Below are 21,324 nucleotides of genomic sequence, written 5' to 3' on the forward strand. Positions count from 1 at the left end.
GCTGAGTCTCTACATCACCTATGTTTTCCTGAGTTTCACATCAGTCACTAGTGTACTCTCAAATTAGTGGCCCTTGGTGTTTTAGGGCTTTATAATGCTATATGTGCTGCAGGTGGGTTGTCTTTGTGTGTTTTTTGACTACTGCTATTAGTGGTCACTGATAATTTTTTGTTCTACATCAAACCCTACATCAAAATGGGTACTCTGGAAATAATAAATCCTTATTTCCAGAGTACCCATTTTTACTCTGGAAATAAGCCACTGTGGTGAGAGTGGGACAGTTGTAATGCCGTGTGTGATGGTATGTATATTGTATAATTAATTAGGCACTAAATAGAGCAGCCATTAAAAGATCATTCGGCCAATTAGTACTGCTTTGACCTTCCTGGGTATTTTTACAAAATTGTTAGATTTTCTCTGCTTTGTGTAAACACATTTTTTTTCTTAAGTTTCTCTCAACATCTACCCTCATTCTTCAAAGAAAGACCCCTGCTTGTGGTACCAATTTACACCATTAGGCAGCTCAAACGCCAAACTTCTGTTACAACTGTTTGCATTTCACACCCTGCTTGAACCTCAACCCATAATCATAAAAAAATCTTACATCATGACTCATCATTTCATTTACCAGTATAATCATATAGTATCAATAATCATAATAATAACTTGTACAAAGTGTTCTTTGCTGATTACAAATTTCATCAAAGATGTTAAGACCTTTTAAAAACAAAATGTGAATTCAAAATACAAGGTTCATTTGCAAGTCAGCCAGTCACAGGTGCTCTGAAGACACACCCACACAGCAAACATATGAGAGAGAATGAGTGAGAGAACAGGTTTTGTTCAGGTTTTATTCTCACGCACCCTTCACAAGCCAGGAGAGCATTGAAAGAAAATACAACAAGATCCTTCATCATGCAGTGTAAGTCACAATCTCTGTTTATTCACAGTACGCATAGTCTATTCTTGGTTTATCATTCTATTTTAAATGACTGGAAATTATTGAGAAATTAATGAAAAGTTAAAATATGGTGGCTGTAAGAAGCACATTTACTGTAAATTGTTATTAACATTTGTTATTAAGCAAATCAAAACAGTTAATGTATGAATCTGCTATTGTTTGTTGCTTTGATGAAGCCAAATGCACCTGTTGTGTACTAATCTTAAAAACATTTTAAAAAAACTACTTGCTGATAATTGGCTATACCAATAAAATAAAATGACACTTAAGTTACACTTCCATGACTGTTTCTTAACACACTTAAGCAATCTTAAGCTCTTAAAATATCCAATTTGTAATAATAATAATAAAAAAAAACCATTACAAATGTGAAATATATAAATATATGACATGCAAGTTTCAATAAAAAATGACATAACATTTTTGTTTATTATAAATGCTTATAAAGATACGAAGATGTACTTAAGTCCTACTAAATTGTATCAACAGTTTTAGTTTTTATATTTATTTGGACACAAGTAAAAGAGCAAATGGGGATAGACATTTGTTTGGATTTGAATGTTGTTGAAGTTGAAAACCCCGTTGTACAACATTCCTCTGTGCTTAGCTATTTGCACGTCCTTCACACGTCCGATAAGAATCTGTGACTGAGTTTGTGCTTATATAAGCCGTAAATCTGGTCTCTCATTTGTTGCTGTTAGTGACTGGCTATTGAATCCACCGGGCTTGTAAATCTGTTGCAGTTTTGTGCATTATGAAGTGCTTGAAATGTGCTTGTGCTTGGCTAATTCATTAGAAAACAATATGGGGTTGTCAGTGGCTGGTTCCTAAAATGTTGCATTTCCCCTTCCATTAAAGACCCTTGTTTCATTGTTTCAGTCTTTATTCCTACACAGCAATTGCTAAAATCTTCTCACCATTTGAAAGCTAAAGTACTTTGCTCAAGAACACAATGCGGACCAAGGGCTTCAGTAACTCTTCGAATAATTGGCCACCTTTGCCTGAAACTAAACATGTGACCTTTGTGTTAAAAGCTCACATGCTTAACGTCTACACTAACACACCCTGTTTAATGCCAGGCCTTTCCTCTGATACTGTCAACATTTCGAGCTGTTTCTATTCACTTTTTTTTTCATTCAATAGTCAGTATTATTATGTATGTCTTTGTTGGTAACACTTTACAATACGGGTGCACTAATATGCATTAATTCATACTTAACTAATGCACAGATAATCATGAGTTAATGTATAACTCATGAAGAACTAAACCATTAATTAATGATAACTGCATCAGGAATTAATAAAGAGTCTATATGATTAATAGATTACGTAATACATGAATTGCTATTAATTCAATGTGTTATTGTGTATTAATTCATTAATAACATATTTTATTAACTAAAAGTGTAAATTAATGTGTTAATTACCACAATTAGTCAAAGCTATGCACTTCAACTTCCAGTTATCTGCTTTTTATTAATCATTAGCTAATGATGTGCAAAGGTATCATTATGTTATGACTTTACTTGTTGGGACACATCATTATTAAGTATTCATTTAGTAATTGTAGTAATTTGCACATGAATTTGCACTAACAATGTAATAATTAATCATGTATTAATGCATATTAGTGTACCTGTCATATTATCTGGAAGTTTAAATACAAGACTTTGGCTCATTCTGGTAATTAACATATTAATTAACACTATTAGTTAAAAAAAAAAGTTATTATGGAATTAATCCACAATCACATATTTAGTTAATAAAAATGTATGTATGAACTAATACATTAACCTTACAGACTCTTAATTAGTTCCTAATGTGGTAATCATTACTGTAGCTTAAATAATCATTAGTTAGACATTAATTCAGTATTATCTGTGCATTAGTTAAGCACGAATTAATGCTTATTAGTGTACCCGTATTGTAAAGTGTTACCTTTTTGTTTGTTTTTGTGAATGTTATAATAATATACTGCATTTTCTTCACTGTTTTTCTGTTGTTTAAATTTTGTTTGCTTTCATCAATATGTTTGTCTGAGAACGATCTCATGAAAGTTCGTATCTATATCACGAATGTCATTTCTCGTGGCATTTATACGGCAAAAACAGTTTTTGCGTCTATATGGTACCCGTTTTTCGCGTGCATATGATACGCACTTTTCGGTGTATAATATGCATGAACTACCACCCCCCCCCCCCCCCCCAAACCTACTCCATTGTTTTTTAGTGCGTAGCTTAAGCACGCAAAAACCATTTTTGCCGTATAAATGCCACGAGAAATGACATTCGTGGTATATATACGCATCTTCATGAGACTGTGTTGGTTTGTCCCTGAAAGTCCTTTGAATAGTTGGAGGAACCTGAAAGTCTTGGGTTCAATAGCCATTTAGCAATTTCCATTTAGTATTTTTATGGGGAAAAAAATCCTGAAAAAACACTGGGTCGAAACTTTAAGGTGAAAATAAAATTTGCACTTAATTTTTGTGCAAAAATTTTTAAACCTTTACAAAATGCATGGACAGTGGACCTTCGCATTCTAAATTATATCGACGATTGGTTGATTTTAGCTCAATCGGAGCATCAGGCGATTCGGCATCGAGATGTCGTCCTCGCCCATATCAGAGGGTTGGGGTTGAGACTCAACGCCAAGAAGAGTGTGCTTTCGCCAGCTCAGTGTATGACTTTTCTAGGCGTGGTATGGGATTCGACGACGATGCAGGCACGTCTGTCGCCGGCTCGTATAGCTTCGATTCTCTCAGCCGTCAAACAAGTGAAGCTAGGCCAGTCACTCAATGTAAAAGAGTTCCAGAAAATTCTGGGTCTGATGGCAGCAGCGTCCAACGTGTTACCGTGCGGCCTGCAGTACATGAGACCGCTACAGTGGTGGCTCAGGACCAAGGGGTTCTCCCCGAGGGGAAACCCACTCCACAAGATCAGGGTCACGCGACTTGGTCTCCGTGCCCTGGCTATGTGGAAAGAACCTTGGTTCCTGTCCCTGGGACCTGCGCTGGGAGCTCAGTGTCGTCGGGTAACAGTAACGACGGACGCCTCTCTCACGGGTTGGGGAGCGTTCATGAGTGGTCGCTCGGCCCGCGGGCTGTGGCAAGACCATCATCTTCTTTGGCACATAAATTGTCTAGAGATGATGGCGGTGTTTCAGGCTCTGAAACATTTTCTCCCAGACCTCAGAGGTGACCATGTTCTTGTCCGGTCAGACAAGTCTGCGCTCACGTCCATTATACAAGCTGGCGCGCCAGATCCTTTTGTGGTCCCAGGGGAGACTTCTGTCATTGAGGGCGATTTATATCTCGGGATACTTAAATCAGGGGGCAGACATCCTGTCAAGGCAGGGGCCGAGGCCCGGGGAGCGGAGACTTCACCCCGAGGTGGTGGAGCTCCTTTGGAGGCATTTCGGTCGTGGCGAAGTGGACCTTTTTGCATCCAGGGAAACTTCACACTGCCCGCTGTGGTTTTCCCTGAGCCCACCAGCTCCATTGGGGCTGGATGCGATGGTACAGGAGTGGCCGAGGTCACCCTGTATGCATTTCCCCCGATTGCTCTGCTCCCAGGGGTTCTGGAAAGGGTTCGCCGGGAAGGGGTCAGTGTACTGCTGGTAGTCCCGTATTGGCCGACCCGAGTATGGTTTGCGGACCTGATTTCTCTTCTCGAGGGTCCTCCTCTTGAGATTCCAGTCAGGAGGGACCTTCTGTCTCAAGCAGGCGGGGCGGTATTTCATCCCCGCCCAGAGCTGTGGAGGCTGTGGGCTTGGCCTCTGAGGGGGCCCAGCTCGTAGAATCAGGTCTTTCGACTGAGGTCGTGGCTCGTTTCCTTCGTGGTATCCTGAGGCTGAGGCCAGTAATGCAAACGAGGGTGGGACCTAGCGGTTGTGTTGGAGGGGCTCTGTCTAGCTCCTTTCGAGCCCATTGAAGAGGTGCCTGAGAAATTTGTCACTCTTAAGACTATCTTCCTTCTAGCCATATCTTCTTTAAAGAGAATTGGAGATATTCAGGTGCTGTCGGTTTCCCCCTCGTGTTTGGAATTTGCTCCTGGTATGGCGAAGGCTTTCATCCTCCCTAGACCGGGATACGTTCCTAAGGTTCCAACTAGCGTTGTCAGACCTATCGTGCTACAGGCCTTCTGTCCTCCTCCGTTTCTAACATCAGACCAGGAGAAGCTAAATCTGCTTTGCCCTGTGAGAGCTTTAGACACTTACGTCCACAGAGCTGCCCTGTGGAGGAAATCGGAACAATTATTCGTCTGTTTTGGGCCTCCTAAGAGAGGTTCTCCCGCGTTTAAGCAGAGGTTGAGTAAGTGGGTGGTCGAGGCCATCTCACTTGCTTATGAGTCCGCCGGTCAGCCTTCCCCTTTGGACGCCTTCCCCTTATGGCCGCCTCTAAGGCGTTGTTATCAGGAGTTCCTATGAATGACATCTGTGATGCGGCAGGATGGTCATCACCGCACACATTTGTAAAATTGTATCATCTTGACTTCAGCTCCACTCCGGGGGCGCAGGTTCTTTCGTCAGAATGTGCGCTCTGATTTCATACGACGGACACCTGCTCGCATGGCGGTGTTGGTATTAGCGTTCCCATAGCGGTTACACGCAGCTCGAAGTTCCCTGAATGGGAACGTCTCTGGTTACGTATGTAACCTTAGTTCCCTGAAGGGAACGAGATGCTGGGTGTCCATGCCATACTCCCAGCATGCCCGTGAGCACTTGCTTCAGTCTTATCAGAAGCTGTTGCGCTTGTGTTTCTAGGGTGCTTTATAGTTTCCTGGTCGATACGTCACCCCGCCTATGACGTTCCGTCTCGCCATTGGACTGATTTCATACGTGCTTCATGACTCATCACGCAGGGGCGTTCCCATAGCGGTTACACGCAGCGTCTCGTTCCCTTCAGGGAACTAAGGTTACATACGTAACCAGAGACGATTTCCCTTATCTTTCACAGTTCACACCTTTAGATGGAAACATAGCTGAAAATCTAATAGAGATGTTGTAAAAGCAAATGTAAATTAGACTGAAATAATATTGTTTACCTGGAAGTTTCAAAATCAAAGGCAGTGTCTAAATTTGCATATGTATACAATGAACTGAAAGCATGTACTTTGACAGGGATGGGGAACATACCCCCAAATAATATGTTAGTAATCAGATTAATGGCTCAGAAAGACTGAGGCTTCATGTATTTCCATAGTGATGGGATTCATGGAAAAAGTATTGAGTAACGCTACGTTTACAACATGCATCTAAATAATCCGTTAGTAATCAGAATTATGGCTTTATTGGACTCAAAACCTTCATGTAAACATTGATCTAATTGAGTTGGATATGAATTCAATTTGAAAGGATTTGCAAGGGGTGGTGTAGATCTGAAATATTCTGATCAACAGGAAAATAATAAAGCATGTAAACTATCTTTTCAATTGGATAAAAACTTGCATGAGCAGTGCTGTAATGTGCATGTTTTCTTTTTAGACATCTCAACAAAAATAACAATTATATTTGCAAGTCACTTTCTTCGGTTCTGAATGAGCAAACCGTAAGGTTTTGTTTGGAATATGTAATGCAGATGTAAACTAATATGAATCAGACTGCAATGTTTAGGGTTCACATAAAAAAAACCCTGCAGAATATAAAATCGATTCATTCCAATCGGGGGAAATTATTACACGAAACATGCCTACTATATTAAGACATAATTGTGTCTTGATACCATGGCCTTCCATGTTCCATCTCCCTGCACTTTCCTCTTCCACTTTTTACTGCCACCCATCTAATTCCATCTCCTTCACCCTAACCTTTGCAGGCCCACAATCTCCCGGACAAATCCTGTCAGAGGAGCAGTTCTCCTGCTCCATCTGTCTGGAGGTATTCGTCGAGCCTGTCTCAACTCCATGTGGTCACACTTTCTGCAAGGCATGTCTGCAGGGCTTCTGGAATCACAGCAAGAAGTTTGTGTGCCCCATGTGCAAGAAAGCTTTCTCCAGAAAACCAGAGCTCAGCATCAACTGTGTGCTAGCTGAGATTGCCCAGCAGTTCCAGGGTCTATCCACAATGTCCTCCAACAAAAGTGACAAGGGGAACGTTGATTTAACACATTCCCCAAGCTTACAGAAAGAAGACGACTGGGGAGATTTTGCTAAAGCGGGAGAGGTGCCCTGTGATGCCTGCATTGGCAGGAAGATGAAGGCCAAGAAGTCATGCCTGAATTGCCCTGGTTCATTTTGTGAAGCTCACCTGCGGCACCATAGGAAGGGAAAGGCGATGACCTCACACAAGCTGGTGGAGCCCATTCACAACCTGAAGGACAAGATGTGCAAGGTACACAAACGTCTACTGGATGCCTACTGCCGAAACGAACATGTGTGCGTGTGTAAGGAGTGCGCAGAGTCCTCACACAAAGCGCATGATGTTGTCTCCACCGAACGAGAGTGGAAGAAAAAAATGGTGAGTTAACACTTGTATTATGTTGTTTTTTTAAACGTATACGCTCTTAATGGTTCTGACCATAACTGGATTCAGTACAGTTCATCAAAAGTCAGACTATTGAAGAATCAGGTAAAACAGTAAATTTCCTGTTATTATTATTATTTTTTTTACAGTCTCTAGGACACGTTTCTCAATACATTTCTCAATAATTTCTCAGTTATTTTTCTCAATATAAAGCATGCTGAAATGTTTGAAAAAAGAACACACTTTAAGATTTTTTTGTGATATTAGTGCTATATTTATATATACACATTTTTTTTTTCATAAACCTTATCTCAAATTGTAGTGAATAGCACTAAACATACCAAGGGGGGAATGTGTGAACTGGGAAAAAAAAAATGCATTTAATGTAATGTAAGTTGCTTTATGAATTATGTATGCGCATTGCAAAACAGTGCATGCTCATGACCCAAATGAGGAATAGTCATGGTGAACATCACTTGTTTTGAAGTACTTCAGACATCTCAAAATTCAAAATGGGTCAAATTGAATGGCAGTATTATTACTGAGCTTGACAATTCTGGAAATGTGACTGGATCTTGTTTGATTCACAGAGTCAACTGGGAAAGAAAAGGTCAGAATTAAAACATCTGATTAAGGAGCGAGAAAAGAAACTCGAGGAGATCAAGCAGTCTATCAAAGTCGTGAAAGTGAGTCTATATTTATACTTTGTGGTGCTTCTTTTCTCGAAGGATGGTCTTTGATCGTATTTCTTTTATTTTTTCAGCTGTATATGACAGTTTCAAAGTTTACGTTTTTGAAAACGGTCTGTGTGTAAACAACAAAAAAGGCGAATCTTTGAAGGCAATGACATCATGCACATGCGTATTACATGTTAAATCTACAGTGTTTCATCACCGTCTAATGGCCTGGCAACAGAATATAGGGTTTCGGATCCATGTGAAAGGGGATCGTTTTAACAATCTGTACGCAGAAAACTCAAAGTAAGAACTACTTGGTTACTCAGGTAACCTCAGTTCCCTGAGGTTACGTACTTAGCAGTGGGAAAACTCCTTTTTCTTGATTTACTGAAACCTATATGTAAAACGCATTTGCAGCTGCACAGCTAGCCCATTGAGTGTCTGGGCGCTCCATGGGCTAAATTCTCTGAGATAAATTCTCAGTGCCCTAACAGGGCAGAGAAGATTGACCTCCCTATCCTCTGTAGAAGGGGGGAAGAGCCAATAACGTCACCTCCTGTGCTCTGAACAGTGTTGGGAGAACTTTGGACAAATACCCATGTCTGGGCTTGAGGATGACCTTTGAGTTATCCTGAACAAACTCCAGACCTGCCAGGCTCACAGAGAGAGCCTGCAGATCCCCCACTTGCTTGATACAGTAGATGCCAATGCCAACAGGAAAGCGGTCTTCAGTGAGATAAGTTTAAGAGATAAACTGACTCGAGCGGTTCAAATGGTGGACCCTCAAAGTCCCCCAGGACCGTGGTGGCACAGAGGGAGGTCTGGAGGGGTCAACTTCCTAGTGATTCGCCAGCCACCAAAACATGCCATGGTGTGCTGCAATAGCTGCCACATACACTTTGAGCATGGACGGGGAATGGCCCGCATCCAACAGCTCCAGTATGAGAGAACCACTGATATTCCACATGACTCTGGGTCTATATGGTTCTTTGAGCACCAGCTGCAAAATACGTAATTATCTGAGGACCAAGTTTGTAGTCAAAGTATGTTGTTTCGTCCCAACTAGAATGTGCCATCAATGGCCCTGCTTACTTGCCTGCGCATTCATGGCAGGCTCCGCTGTGGGGGAGGAGCTGTGGAGGGAGGGCTGTAGTACAGCAGAGAGAGAGCAAGAGGGTGGGACCTGTAAGTTGTGCTTGTTTAATATGCTTTACATTGACTAAGGCCTGCCCATACTTTGACTACAAAATTGGTCCTCAAATCATTACATTTGTAACAGTGTTCAGTTGTTATGTGAAGAAGGAGGCGGTGAACTGGCGAACGTTCAACAAGTTTAATAATAAATAAACACAAAATGAAAGTATAAGCCAGCAGCCCCTCACGGATGACTGCTGCCACACAAAGCAGAACATAAAATCACAACACCGTTGTGTCTCACAGGTGTCGTTCATTAATCACTCAAGCCAAGGGCCTTGCGCCGCTCTCATGTCCCTGTCCCTCGGCCTCACCCTACTCGCCACAATATTATTTCACTAACATGACAAGCCAGTGAAATTGAACCTTTCGTCTCCATATGCAGACCAATCTTTACACCTTCATGTCAATCCCCTGTAATGGTACAGGCTAATGAGTTCAGCAGGGCTCCTATAGTCATGCAAAGCCTGGAAATTACGAATTTGTGTTTTCCGTTTTTGTAAAAGTTGTGATTTCTAGGCCTGGGATGGTTTGGGGGGAAAAAGTAGTAGGTAGGGAAAAATCATACCCAGATAGCAAACTGACATTGAATCAACGTGGAAATATGACATCGAAACAACGTTGATCTGACATTGTTTTGCTCATCGAATTAACGTTGAACCAACGTCAGACGCGTCATTCTTTCAAAACTAACGGAAAATCAACTTGAAATCAACGCGTTGTTTCAACGTTATGAAAGCAAACCAATTTTCGATTTTCATTAAGCTTTGAAGAATGCCGCGTCTGACGTTGGTTCACCGTTAATTCGATGAGCAAAATCAACGTTGTTTCAATGTCATGAGAGACGTCGTTTCCACGTTGATTCAATGTCAGTTTGCTGTCTGGTTAGTGACTTTTTTTTGTTGTTGTTTTTTTACACAGTTATGCATAGCTCTTTAAAGTCCATAGGTAAGAAAGCGCTATTTGCAATCTATGTTTCTTTAAAATGATTATTTTTTTTAAATCCTTATCCAGTAAACTAAACAATTGAAAAATTCCCACTACACACACATGCTGGTAAATGCTTCAGCTTATTTTGTTGAGAATATCTGTTTGGTTAATCTGACAAAACCAGTAAGAACACTGCAAATATTTGCCCATGCTGTCACACCCCTCTGGAGACAACTTTCCAGCAAATGCTAAACAACACAAACAGTAGTACCCTACTTTAACCGAGATGTAACATAGATAATGTGGTGCGGTAGAAGCACGGGAAGGAGGCTGGATCCAAACGCAGTGTGCAGGCTTTATTTAGACAAACTTAGACAAAGACTCAGAATCATGAACGATCAACTTTGACATCAAACATTCAACAACTCACAAACTTAGAGCAGAAACACAGGGCTTAAATAATCAAGTACAAACGAGCTAAAAGAATAACAAGGGGGTGTGGGAAATGAGAAACATGGAACCACTGAACATGACTGACAAGACACAAAACCCACATTATGATACGAGACAACTTTCCAGCAAATGCAGAACAGCACAAGCACTTCAGGATAAAATTAAATAAACTATCTGGTCTCTGTCCTGGAACTGTATTTACAGTATATCAGCATGTCACTGTTTTGCTTGTTCAATAACTGTAAACAGAGCACAGGGCCACCATGAGTCACATTTAAAAATACAATTGGGTCCAATTACATAGTGGTTAGAGAGTAGGGGGGGAGAGAAAGAGACAATACAAAGATCTGCAGGCAGAAATAACTCAGATTAGACTTATTAGAACCTTAATCATTACAGTATGTACTTTATACAGAGGTAAAGATGTCTGAGCAGATAGTAGGTGATAGGTATTATATGATGGCAGATGAGCTAAACTGATGGTGAAACAACACAGTTCTTCAGTATAAGTATTACCGGTTCAACCGGTCTGCCCTGTTAAAACACAGTGAAATGCTTCATGCTGCTGTTAACATGTAATCTCATGAGTCATACTGCATGTGTTTGCATCAGGGCTCCTCTCTGGGCAATGTCCAGGTAATATTCTGTGCATTTCCACAACAATAAAATGGAAAATTCTGCCTCATACTGGTCTCAAAATAATTCCCCATCCTGTCATTTCTGAATGGATGACCCTGCAAATATCACCTGTACCATGTGAGTTAGGGTTGAGTTTTGGTTCAAGAAAATTACAGATGCATTGCTAGAAAATTTGGTAACACTTTATTTTAGGGTTGTAATGATATAAGATCCCCATGACACAAGAGGGCGCTGTTGTTAATGAAGGTTTACAGACTAGCAGTAAATGACAGGACGTGATTGTTTGAGTAAAGCATTACAGTTTTGCACTCAACGGAATTAGTCGCATTCTCATTACATGGTGTCAGAACGGACAAATCTTCGCCAAAATGGAAGCACTAAAAGCACCAGACCCTCTGAGATTGGAAGGAAATATCGCAGACAACTGGAAGAAATGGAAACAAAAATTCGAACTTTACATGACCGCTACAGGCATTGAACGAAAAGCTCAAAAGGTACAAAGCAGCACGTTACTGCACATCATTGGGGACGATGCCCTTGAAATTTACAACACCTTTGAATTCACGCAGCAGGAGGACAGAATAAAGCTCAAGGTATTGCTGGATAAATTTGATGAACATTTTACCCCCCATAGAAATGTAACGTTTGAGAGACATGTGTTCAACACTCGTGTTCAGGCCCCCGGTGAGAACATAGACCAGTTTGTTACTGACTTAAGAACAAAGGCAAGATCATGTGAATACGGACAGTTATGTGACAGTCTAATAAAAGACAGAATAGTCGTGGGAATAAGGGATGATCAAATAAGAGCCAAGTTATTGAGAACAAAGGATCTAGATCTACCCAAGGCTATATCAATATGTCGCGCTGCCGAGGCGAGCCGCATGCAAATGGACAAATTGCAAACCACACAAGCCGAGTGCGTCGTAAATGAAGTCAAAAGGGAGCGCGCAAAAGAATGTCAAACGTCATCTGTCACGTCACGCAGGCAAAACATGATACAGGACTGTAAATACTGTGGCAGACACCACCAGAAAGGGAAATGTCCCGCCTATGGAGAAAAATGCAAAAAATGCGGAAAAATGAATCATTTTTCAAGCAAGTGCATGTCCAAAGCGTTGTCATATGCATCAAAAAAGCCAGTACACAGGGTAGAAGAACAGTCTGACTCAGATTCGGAGGAAATGTTTATTGACATGGTAAAATCAAAAAATGGTGAAGACTGGGAAGTAGACCTCAAAATAAATGACAGGAAAATAAGATTTAAAATAGACACAGGAGCTCAATGCAATATCATACCGGAATCAATCCACAGACAGACTCGTGCACAACTTGGGAAGTCGAGAGCAAAGTTAGTGACTTATGGAGGGCAATGTTTAAAGCCAATAGGAAAATGCCTGTTGCTGACAGAATACAAAAAAAAATTCCACGACGTCGAATTCCAGGTTTTAAATCAGAGTGCGACACCACTACTAGGACTAACAACCTGCGTACGCCTCGGCCTCATAAAACGCATCAGTGAGGTAAAGACATGGCCAAGTCAAGATATACAGGAGGAGTATGCAGACGTGTTTGATGGACTGGGCTGTTTGGAAGGAAATCAGCACATCAAGATCAGAGCAGACGCACAACCCATTATACATGCTCCAAGGAAGGTCCCCGTGGCCCTGAGAGACAAAGTAAAGGCAGAACTTAGAAGAATGGAAAATCTGGACGTCATTGAAAAAGTAACAGAACCCAGGCAGTGGGTAAGCAGCATGGTCACTGTATGGAAACCGGAAAAACAGAAGATCCGAATATGCATGGACCCAAAGGACTTGAACGCCGTTATTGAAAGGGAACACTACCCAATGAGGACGATCGAAGAAGTGATGGCTCGGATGGCAGGAGCTAAAGTGTTCAGCACGTTAGATGCTCAATGTGGATACTGGCAGGTCAAGTTGGATAAAGAAAGCTCAGCGCTGTGCACTTTTAACACCCCCTTCGGCCGCTACGCATACAAAAGGCTACCCTTTGGAATAAATACAGCTGGAGAAATATTTCAAAGACGCATGACGGAAATGTTCGAAGACATGGAAGGAGTAGAGGTAATTGTTGATGACATCCTCATATGGGGAGAAAACGAAGAGCAGCACAACCAGAGGTTGAGAAGGGTGTTGGAGCGAGTGAGAGAAAAGAACATAAAACTCAACTCAGAAAAATGCACATTCAATACACAAGAAGTCAAATACATGGGACACATACTAACAGCTGATGGACTTAAGCCAGACCCCAAGAAAGTAGAGGCAGTCAGGAAAATGCAAAAACCCACTAACAAGACTGAGTTACAGATATATTTAGGGATGGTAACATATTTGGGGAAGTTCACACCCCAGCTATCTACTGTAACTGCCCCACTTCGAATCCTGCTAGAGAAGACTGCAGAATGGAGCTGGATGGAGGAACAAGACAAAAGTTTTGAGAAGCTGCAAAAGATGGTCACAGAAGCTCCAGTACTAAAATACTACGACGCATCAAAACCAGTCAAACTGAGCACAGATGCTTCGAGTTGCGGAATAGGAGCTGTACTTTTTCAAGATGAGTGTCCCATAGCTTACGCATTAAAGGCTTTTACCGACACACAAAAAAGATATGCTCAAATAGAAAAGGAGTTGGCCGCAATCATGTTTGGATGCGACAAGTTCTACCAATATCTGTTCGGACGGGCGTTCGAAGTTGAAACAGACCACAAACCCTTGGAAACCATAATGAAAAAACCATTGGCAGAGACCCCGCTAAGACTCCAGAAAATGCTCCTCAGACTCCAGAAATACAATATGACAGTGAAATACAAAAAAGGAAAAGAACTTTACGTGGCTGATGCCCTGAGCAGGAACTTTCTAAAAGACACAGATGAAAATGAAAACATGGATGATGTACAAGTGTGTGCAGTGATGTGCTTACCCATAGCACCCGCCAGACTCCAGGAAATACTCACAGAAACGGAGAAGGATCCAACCCTCACAGCAGTAAAAAAGTTCATCCTCCAGGGCTGGCCAGATAAAAGATCAGAAACACCAGACGAGGCCAAAGTGTACTGGGACTACAAGAGTGAAATGACTGTAGAAGATGGGTTGATATTCAGAGGCAACAAACTAGTGATACCAAGCACTCTGAGAAGGATGATGCTAAAAAAAGTGCACTCCAGTCACCAAGGAATCGAAAAAACGAGGAGACTAGCAAGGGATGTCATATTCTGGCCGGGAATGCAAGCACAGATAGCTGACACAGTCTCAAGATGTGCCATATGCAACACTTACAGACGACAGAACAGAAAGGAGCCCATGATTGGGCATGAAATACCAAAGAGGCCATGGCAAAAAGTAGCTACTGATATTTTCGAACTTGATGGAGAACACTATCTCGTTTTGGTGGACTACTATTCGAACTTCGTCGAAGTAAATAAACTAAACACCATAACAAGCCAGGCAGTCATCAATATCTGTAAGCAGCAATTCTCCCGACATGGTATACCCGATGAAGTCTGCTCTGACAACGGCACACAGTATTCCTCCGCCGAATTCAGGATGTTTAGCGAGGAGTACGGATTCAAACATACCACATCATCTCCCACGCACCACCAATCCAACGGGAAAGCTGAAAAGGGAGTACAGATAGCAAAAAGCTTACTCAAGAAAGCCAAAGCTGACAAACAAGACCCTCACCTCGCCCTGTTGGACTATCGGAATACCCCCCTGGATGGACTACCCTCACCTGCACAACTTCTTATGGGCCGCAGAACTAAGACAAGACTGCCCACAACACAAAACCTGTTGCAACCAGAAACAATGGAAAGAGTGCAGGATAGAATGAAGGTCAACCAAGACAGAGAGAAACACTACTATGACAGAGGATCACGCATGCTGCCAGCCCTCAGCCCAGGAGACACAGTGAGGTTAAGGGACGGCAAGCAGTGGAGACCAGCTAAAGTAATAAAATCAACACCCGAGCCACGGTCATACCTAGTGGAAGCAAACGGACAACAGTACAGGCGAAATAGAAGAGAGATCATCAAAACAGAGGAAGACACACCTGCAGGTACAGAGGAGAAAAGAGAGAACACTGAGAGAAAAGAAAGACGATACCCATTCAGAAAACCCAAACCCAAAGAAAGACTGAACTTATAACAGAGAGAATGAACCCAACTGAATTTCTGATACCCTAGAACAGTTATCCCTTAACATTGTTATTCCCTTACAGGTTCATGTGAACGTCCTTACGTAATGTTTTCTTTTGTTTAACCTTTCATTTGTAAACGTTGTTCATTTAAAGGAATAAGTTACCAGAATATCCTGATTTGAAATGCTGACATTTTAGGTTCCATGTTATGCAGTACGGTTGCCCTATAGTTCTGTTAAATCTCTTTAGAAAAGGGGAGATGTAATGATATAAGATCCCCATGACACAAGAGGGCGCTGTTGTTAATGAAGGTTTACAGACTAGCAGTAAATGACAGGACGTGATTGTTTGAGTAAAGCATTACAGTTTTGCACTCAACGGAATTAGTCGCATTCTCATTACAAGGGTTCAATTCACGCTATTAACTTTGCTTATTAGCATGCATATTACTTGGATTTTGCCTGTTTATTGGTACTTATAAAGCACATACTAACGCCGTATTCTATATGACCATCTTCTACATCCCTTAAAGGGATAGTTCACTTTGAAATTAATTTTTGATATGTTTTAGCTTACCTCAAGGGCATCCAAGATGTAGGTGTCTTTGTTTCCACAGTATTTTCAATTTTGACATTTTTCAGTCAAACCGTTGTTGTCTATCAGTCATACACTGGAGGCTAAGGGGGTCCACCAAAAAGCATGCACAGAGATGTCAAAATTAAACATGATTTAATGACTCATAAATGTAAGTACACATTGATGGCCTAAGACACGAAACGCGCGGTTTGTGTGAGAAAACGAACAGTATTTATATCGTTTTTACCTCTTGTATTCATAGCCATGACAAAATGATCTGACGGCACGGGCACTTCGGTCTGAGCATGCGCCGGAAGAGTATGTAAATATGTTTACTTGTTTAGTAAAAGGTAAAACTTCCGAAATCTCTGTGTAAATATTGAGTGACGTCACACGCAAGCGATTACTTCCGGCGTAACATTGAACTGATTCAGTTCGGTTCAGTTGGACATTGCACAACTGATTCAGATCACTTGGACGTCACTGTGATTACACGAGGTAAAAACTATATAAATACTGTTCGTTTTCTCACAAAAACCGCTCGTTTCGTGTCTTAGGCCATCAATGTGTACTTACATTTACGAGTCATTAAATCATGTTTAATTTGAACTTCTCTGTGCATGCTTTTTGGTGGACCCCCTTAGCCTCCAGTGTATGACTGATAGACGACAACGGTTTGACTGAAAAATGTCAAAATTGAAAATACTGTGGAAACAAAGACACCTACATCTTGGATGCCCTTGAGGTAAGCTAAAACATATCAAAAAATAATTTCAAAGTGAACTATCCCTTTAATCCAACTCAATACCTAAATTTAAGCCTACAAAAACGACCTTACTACTATTAACTGTGGTTTATTGAGGCAAAAGCCATAGTTAATAGTGAATTTGTGTTCCCAATACTAAAGCATTACCCAGAGTTTCAATCTTTGAGCAATGGCCTATTATTCACACCAAAGCCAAAACTTTAACCCTCAAATAGACCTGGATTCAGCAACTTCGAGATCCACTGTTATTTAGGCTGGAGCAGCAGGATGTCCAGTTTCCAGGCACAAAAGCAATCTTGGTGATGGAGAGGCTTTGTACTGCCAGGGGGTGGCAAACATGCTTTTTTTATCACTCAGGCTAGACAGTGGCAAAATGTATGGTGCTATTTACTGAACATTTGCTGTAGCTCTCTAATCTCATTCTCAGTCCCACATACTTTAATTTGTCTTCAGCATCACTGAGGTCAATGCTCACGCAACACGTCTTCACCAGGAACGTTTAATTGTAAAAGAGAGTTTGATTATTAAACAATTGGTAGATTATTTGAGAGCGGTAGCTTGTCAGTCAGATGCAATCAGAATAAATTGTGGTATGATAATTCATAAAGCATGGCATCCTGTCTGCATTCAGGAGAACAGTCAGAAGGAGATAGAGGAGAGCTGGACTGTTTACGCAGAGCTGCAGCGGCTGTTAGAGCAGTCGCAAGTTGAGCTGCTGGAGCTCATCACGGCACGGCAGAAACAAGTGGAGCAGCAGTCCAGAGATCTCGCCAGTGGCCTGGAACATGAGCTCAGCACACTAAGGAAGAGGAGCAGTGAGCTGGATGCACTGGCTCAAACACAGGACAGTGTTCTCTTTCTACAGGTCAGTATTTTATTTTTTTTTCTTTGAAAGAAAATAATTTTTTTAAAACATTATACAAGCTTCCTGACCCAAAATGTTTGATTGGTCGTAATATTAAAAATAGCATGAGGATAAGGTCAATGGAAAGTCCCTAGCATGACACAAACAAGTGTGTGCATTTGAGCTGTATTCTCTAATATTTCACCTAATATTTCATCCCTCATAGTTCCTCCCATCTCTCCCTCCTCCACCGGAGCCATCTGATTGGTCGATGGTGTCTGTAAACACAGATCTGTACCTCAGTACCATCAGGAAGTCAGTCTGCTCTCTGGTTGACAAATTCCAGCAAGAGGTCAAACAGCTTTATGGGAAAGGTGAAGAACCATGTCTAGTTCTTCCATGCACTGTACTTTAAACATTTATCAACTAATTTACATGATCTCAGTAATCATGCATTGTTTATTTCCCTTGCAGAGCTCAGAAAGCTGCAAAACTATGCAAGTAAGTGCTATTTATATAAGCATTAGTTTTGAAGATACATTTTTTTTCAGTGGTGTTTTGACAAATATGCAGTCGAGCAATATCTTCAAATCAGAATATCAAAGGTTTTTGTCCAGAAACCACCCAAAAATACTAAGCAAACCCATACCAGCACAATATGAACCATTAATTAACAAGCAGAGCTCACATCTTCTTTACAAAATAACAGATTTCACAGGTCATCATGACTTAAAAACTCTAAAAATATTGGTTCCCATTATACCCAGCTAACAAGACAAGTCATGCCCTCATATCTAGTTAATTCACTTTTTCAACTTTAATCATGTGAGTGATAGGGGGACGGGACGGGCACCTAATCGGCTTAGAATGTATTTTCAAATTTCTTATTGATTTTTGCTACATTCATTTTGGACACTTAATGGAAATGCAACTGCAAGTGTCTTACTGTAACTGTGAGTGTAAATGAAATTAAGAAAAATAACATTAAATTATAATTTTGCTATAGTTTTTGCTTGTTAACATGTTAAACGAATTAATAATTTCTGTAATACATTTTCATTTTAATTTTGCAACTAATAAAGGGTTAATATATGGATTCAATTTACATATTAAAACTAGTGTGTGAAATGGCAAATGTAAATTATTTAATTAAATTCTGATTTTAATTTTGCACCAAACGTTTCACAAATGTATAATTGGAAATTTACCATTGAAAAGAACCAAACATCATCAACCATAGAAGTTAAATTCCATTCAGGAAAGTGTTCAAATATGTTCTTGATATCAAGGATGCAGCTTTTGTAGCTGTTGAGACGCCCTTCATTTTACACTGCAGTGGATTCCATTGACTGCTTCATTCATGTATTTGTATACAGTATTTTATCAAATCAACTGAAACACTTCTGTGTGTCTATTTTTGTGTTCAACACACATGATTTTGGTTTTCTCTGTAGGTGAGGTGATCTTGGATCCTGCCACAGCTCAGCGTGACCTTTGTCTTTCTGAGGACGGAAGGCAGGTGCACTATGAAGAGCAGCGCAAGAGCTCCACATATTCCGACACACCGCGCCGCTTCAGCCCAGCACTGTTTGTGCTGGCACGCGAGGGTCTTTCCACTGGAAGACACTACTGGGAGGTAGACATCGGACACAAGACAGCCTGGACCGTAGGAGTGGCCCGAGGGACGGCACGACGCAAAGGAGAGATCCGCCTCAGTCCAGAGGGCGGCTTCTGGTGTTTATGGCTGAAAAACGGAGAAGTGAAAGCCCTTGCTGGGCACAGAGTTCCTCTTCATATCACCACTCTGCCTCAGAAGTTGGGCATTTTTCTGGACTATGAAGCTGGCCAGGTGTCCTTCTATGACGTGAAGATGCGCTCTCATCTCTACACGTTTAGCGATGCTTTCACTGAGAGTGTCTACCCTATCTTCAGCCCTTGCATAAACCAAGATGGAAAGAACCAAGAAGCACTGGTCATCTCCACCGTCAAACACAGCTGAGACAGCATACTCACTTCAGGGCCTTTCTTACGGTTTCAGGGTTGGACAGAATACTTTGCTGATTTTCACAAAAAATGAAGACTTTCCTGGAAAAATAATACTCTTTTTTGTTTTGTTTATAAGAGTTCACTCTGTAAATGTATGCAGAGGAGTGTGATCTTAGAACACATGCATTTTGTGTAAAAAGACTGTAAGTTACTTTCAAAGATGAAGATAGTTACAAAAAAACAATATACTACCATTCAAAAGTTTCAGGTCAGTAAAAAAATAATAAAAATAAATAAATAAATAAATCTTATTCCTCAAGGACACATTCAATTAAACCAAAAGATAAAGTAGAAATACTTTGTTACAAAATATTTGTATTTCAAATAAATGCTGTTATTTTGAATCCTGAAATAAGTTTCAACATTGATAAGACATGTTTCTTGAGCAACAATTCAGCATATTGGAATTATATCTGAAGAATCATGTGACACTGGAGACTGGAGTAATGGTTTTGACTTCGCAGGAATAAATCACACTATTAAAATAAAAAAATGGTTTATTTCACAATATTAAAGATTTCACTGTATTTTTCATCAAATCAATGCAGCTGAGCATTAGACACTTCAAAACATTAAAAAAAACAATCTCACTCACCCTAAACTTTTGAACGGTAGTGATCTTTGATTCATGTTTGGTATGGCTACAGTATGTGACCATTCCACTTATTATGAATAGATATTAATTGTAATAACTTGCTACAGTCCAGATTATATCCCAAATGTTTAAACATCTAGATTTGTTTTACTTTAAAACAGATGGATAATATTACAATTTACATAAGCTAAATGAAGAATATATCAACTTTACAGATCAGATCATTTGTATTTTCCTGTGTAAATCTTTGGGTGTAATAATGTTTGGATAAAGGTTTTCTATGAGTTTTCCAGAACTTTTGAATAAAATTAATAAATAACATTAATTTGCTTCGTCTTTAATTAGTAGATAATAGTTATACATTCTCTATGTGAATCAGAGTGGTGATGTAAAAGTATCCACTATGACGCTTACAATGGTGATCATGTACCTCAGAAAACCTTTTTAAAGCTTGTTGTTTTTCAAAACATCACAGTTATATATGATATGAAAAGGCCTGTAGTAATGGAGTACATGTTATTTAAGGAAAGTATAATTATATTTTTAGAGTGACAGATTTTTTCAAACCTAGTCTGTGGGGTAAAACGCCTCCAGGAGGAATCGCTTGCCACTTTAGTGTAGTTGCCATGGTCTGAATAACACATCTTTTGTTATTCCATCAAATGTAATCTAACTAGGTGGTTGAATAAAAAATGGGCTTAATGCGTTTAAATGTTATGGGACATTTAAAAAAGAAAAAGAAAAAAAGAAACATCACTGAATGGTTGGGGGATACCCTAATTGCTATACAAGACAAACAACTCTACAGACAGTGAATGGTTAATATTTCCTGAGATCCCATGTAGTCTAAGGTGTAAAAGTGAAACTGGGCTAAGGGGGAGGGGTAAGGGGGGATATTTCAGGGTAACGGAGGCTGTCAGCTGTGCCACATGTCACTGCTGTCCAGTCCAGGACGGTCATTGTGGTCAGTGGCATTCAGCTGCAACAGACAGCCGGTGAGTCTCCTTTCAAAACACTTGGATGAAT

At 40.6% G+C, this 21,324-nt stretch overlaps 1 protein-coding gene across 1 annotated transcript; it reads left to right on the plus strand.

Moving 5' to 3' along the window:
* The first annotated feature begins 875 nt into the window (after positions 1–875).
* Positions 876–19,887, plus strand: btr12 (bloodthirsty-related gene family, member 12). The gene is made up of 7 exons (XM_039652641.2): positions 876–922; positions 6,774–7,414; positions 8,011–8,106; positions 17,445–17,678; positions 17,884–18,031; positions 18,132–18,158; positions 19,112–19,887. The coding sequence occupies exons 1-7, from the start codon at positions 916–918 to the stop codon at positions 19,654–19,656; spliced, it is 1,698 nt and encodes a 565-aa protein (XP_039508575.2). The 5' UTR covers positions 876–915; the 3' UTR covers positions 19,657–19,887.
* Positions 19,888–21,324: the final 1,437 nt, after the last annotated feature.

This window comes from Pimephales promelas, chromosome 1 (genome assembly GCF_988280905.1).
Source record: "Pimephales promelas chromosome 1, fPimPro1.hap1.1, whole genome shotgun sequence".
Classification (NCBI taxonomy): Eukaryota; Metazoa; Chordata; class Actinopteri; order Cypriniformes; family Leuciscidae; genus Pimephales; species Pimephales promelas.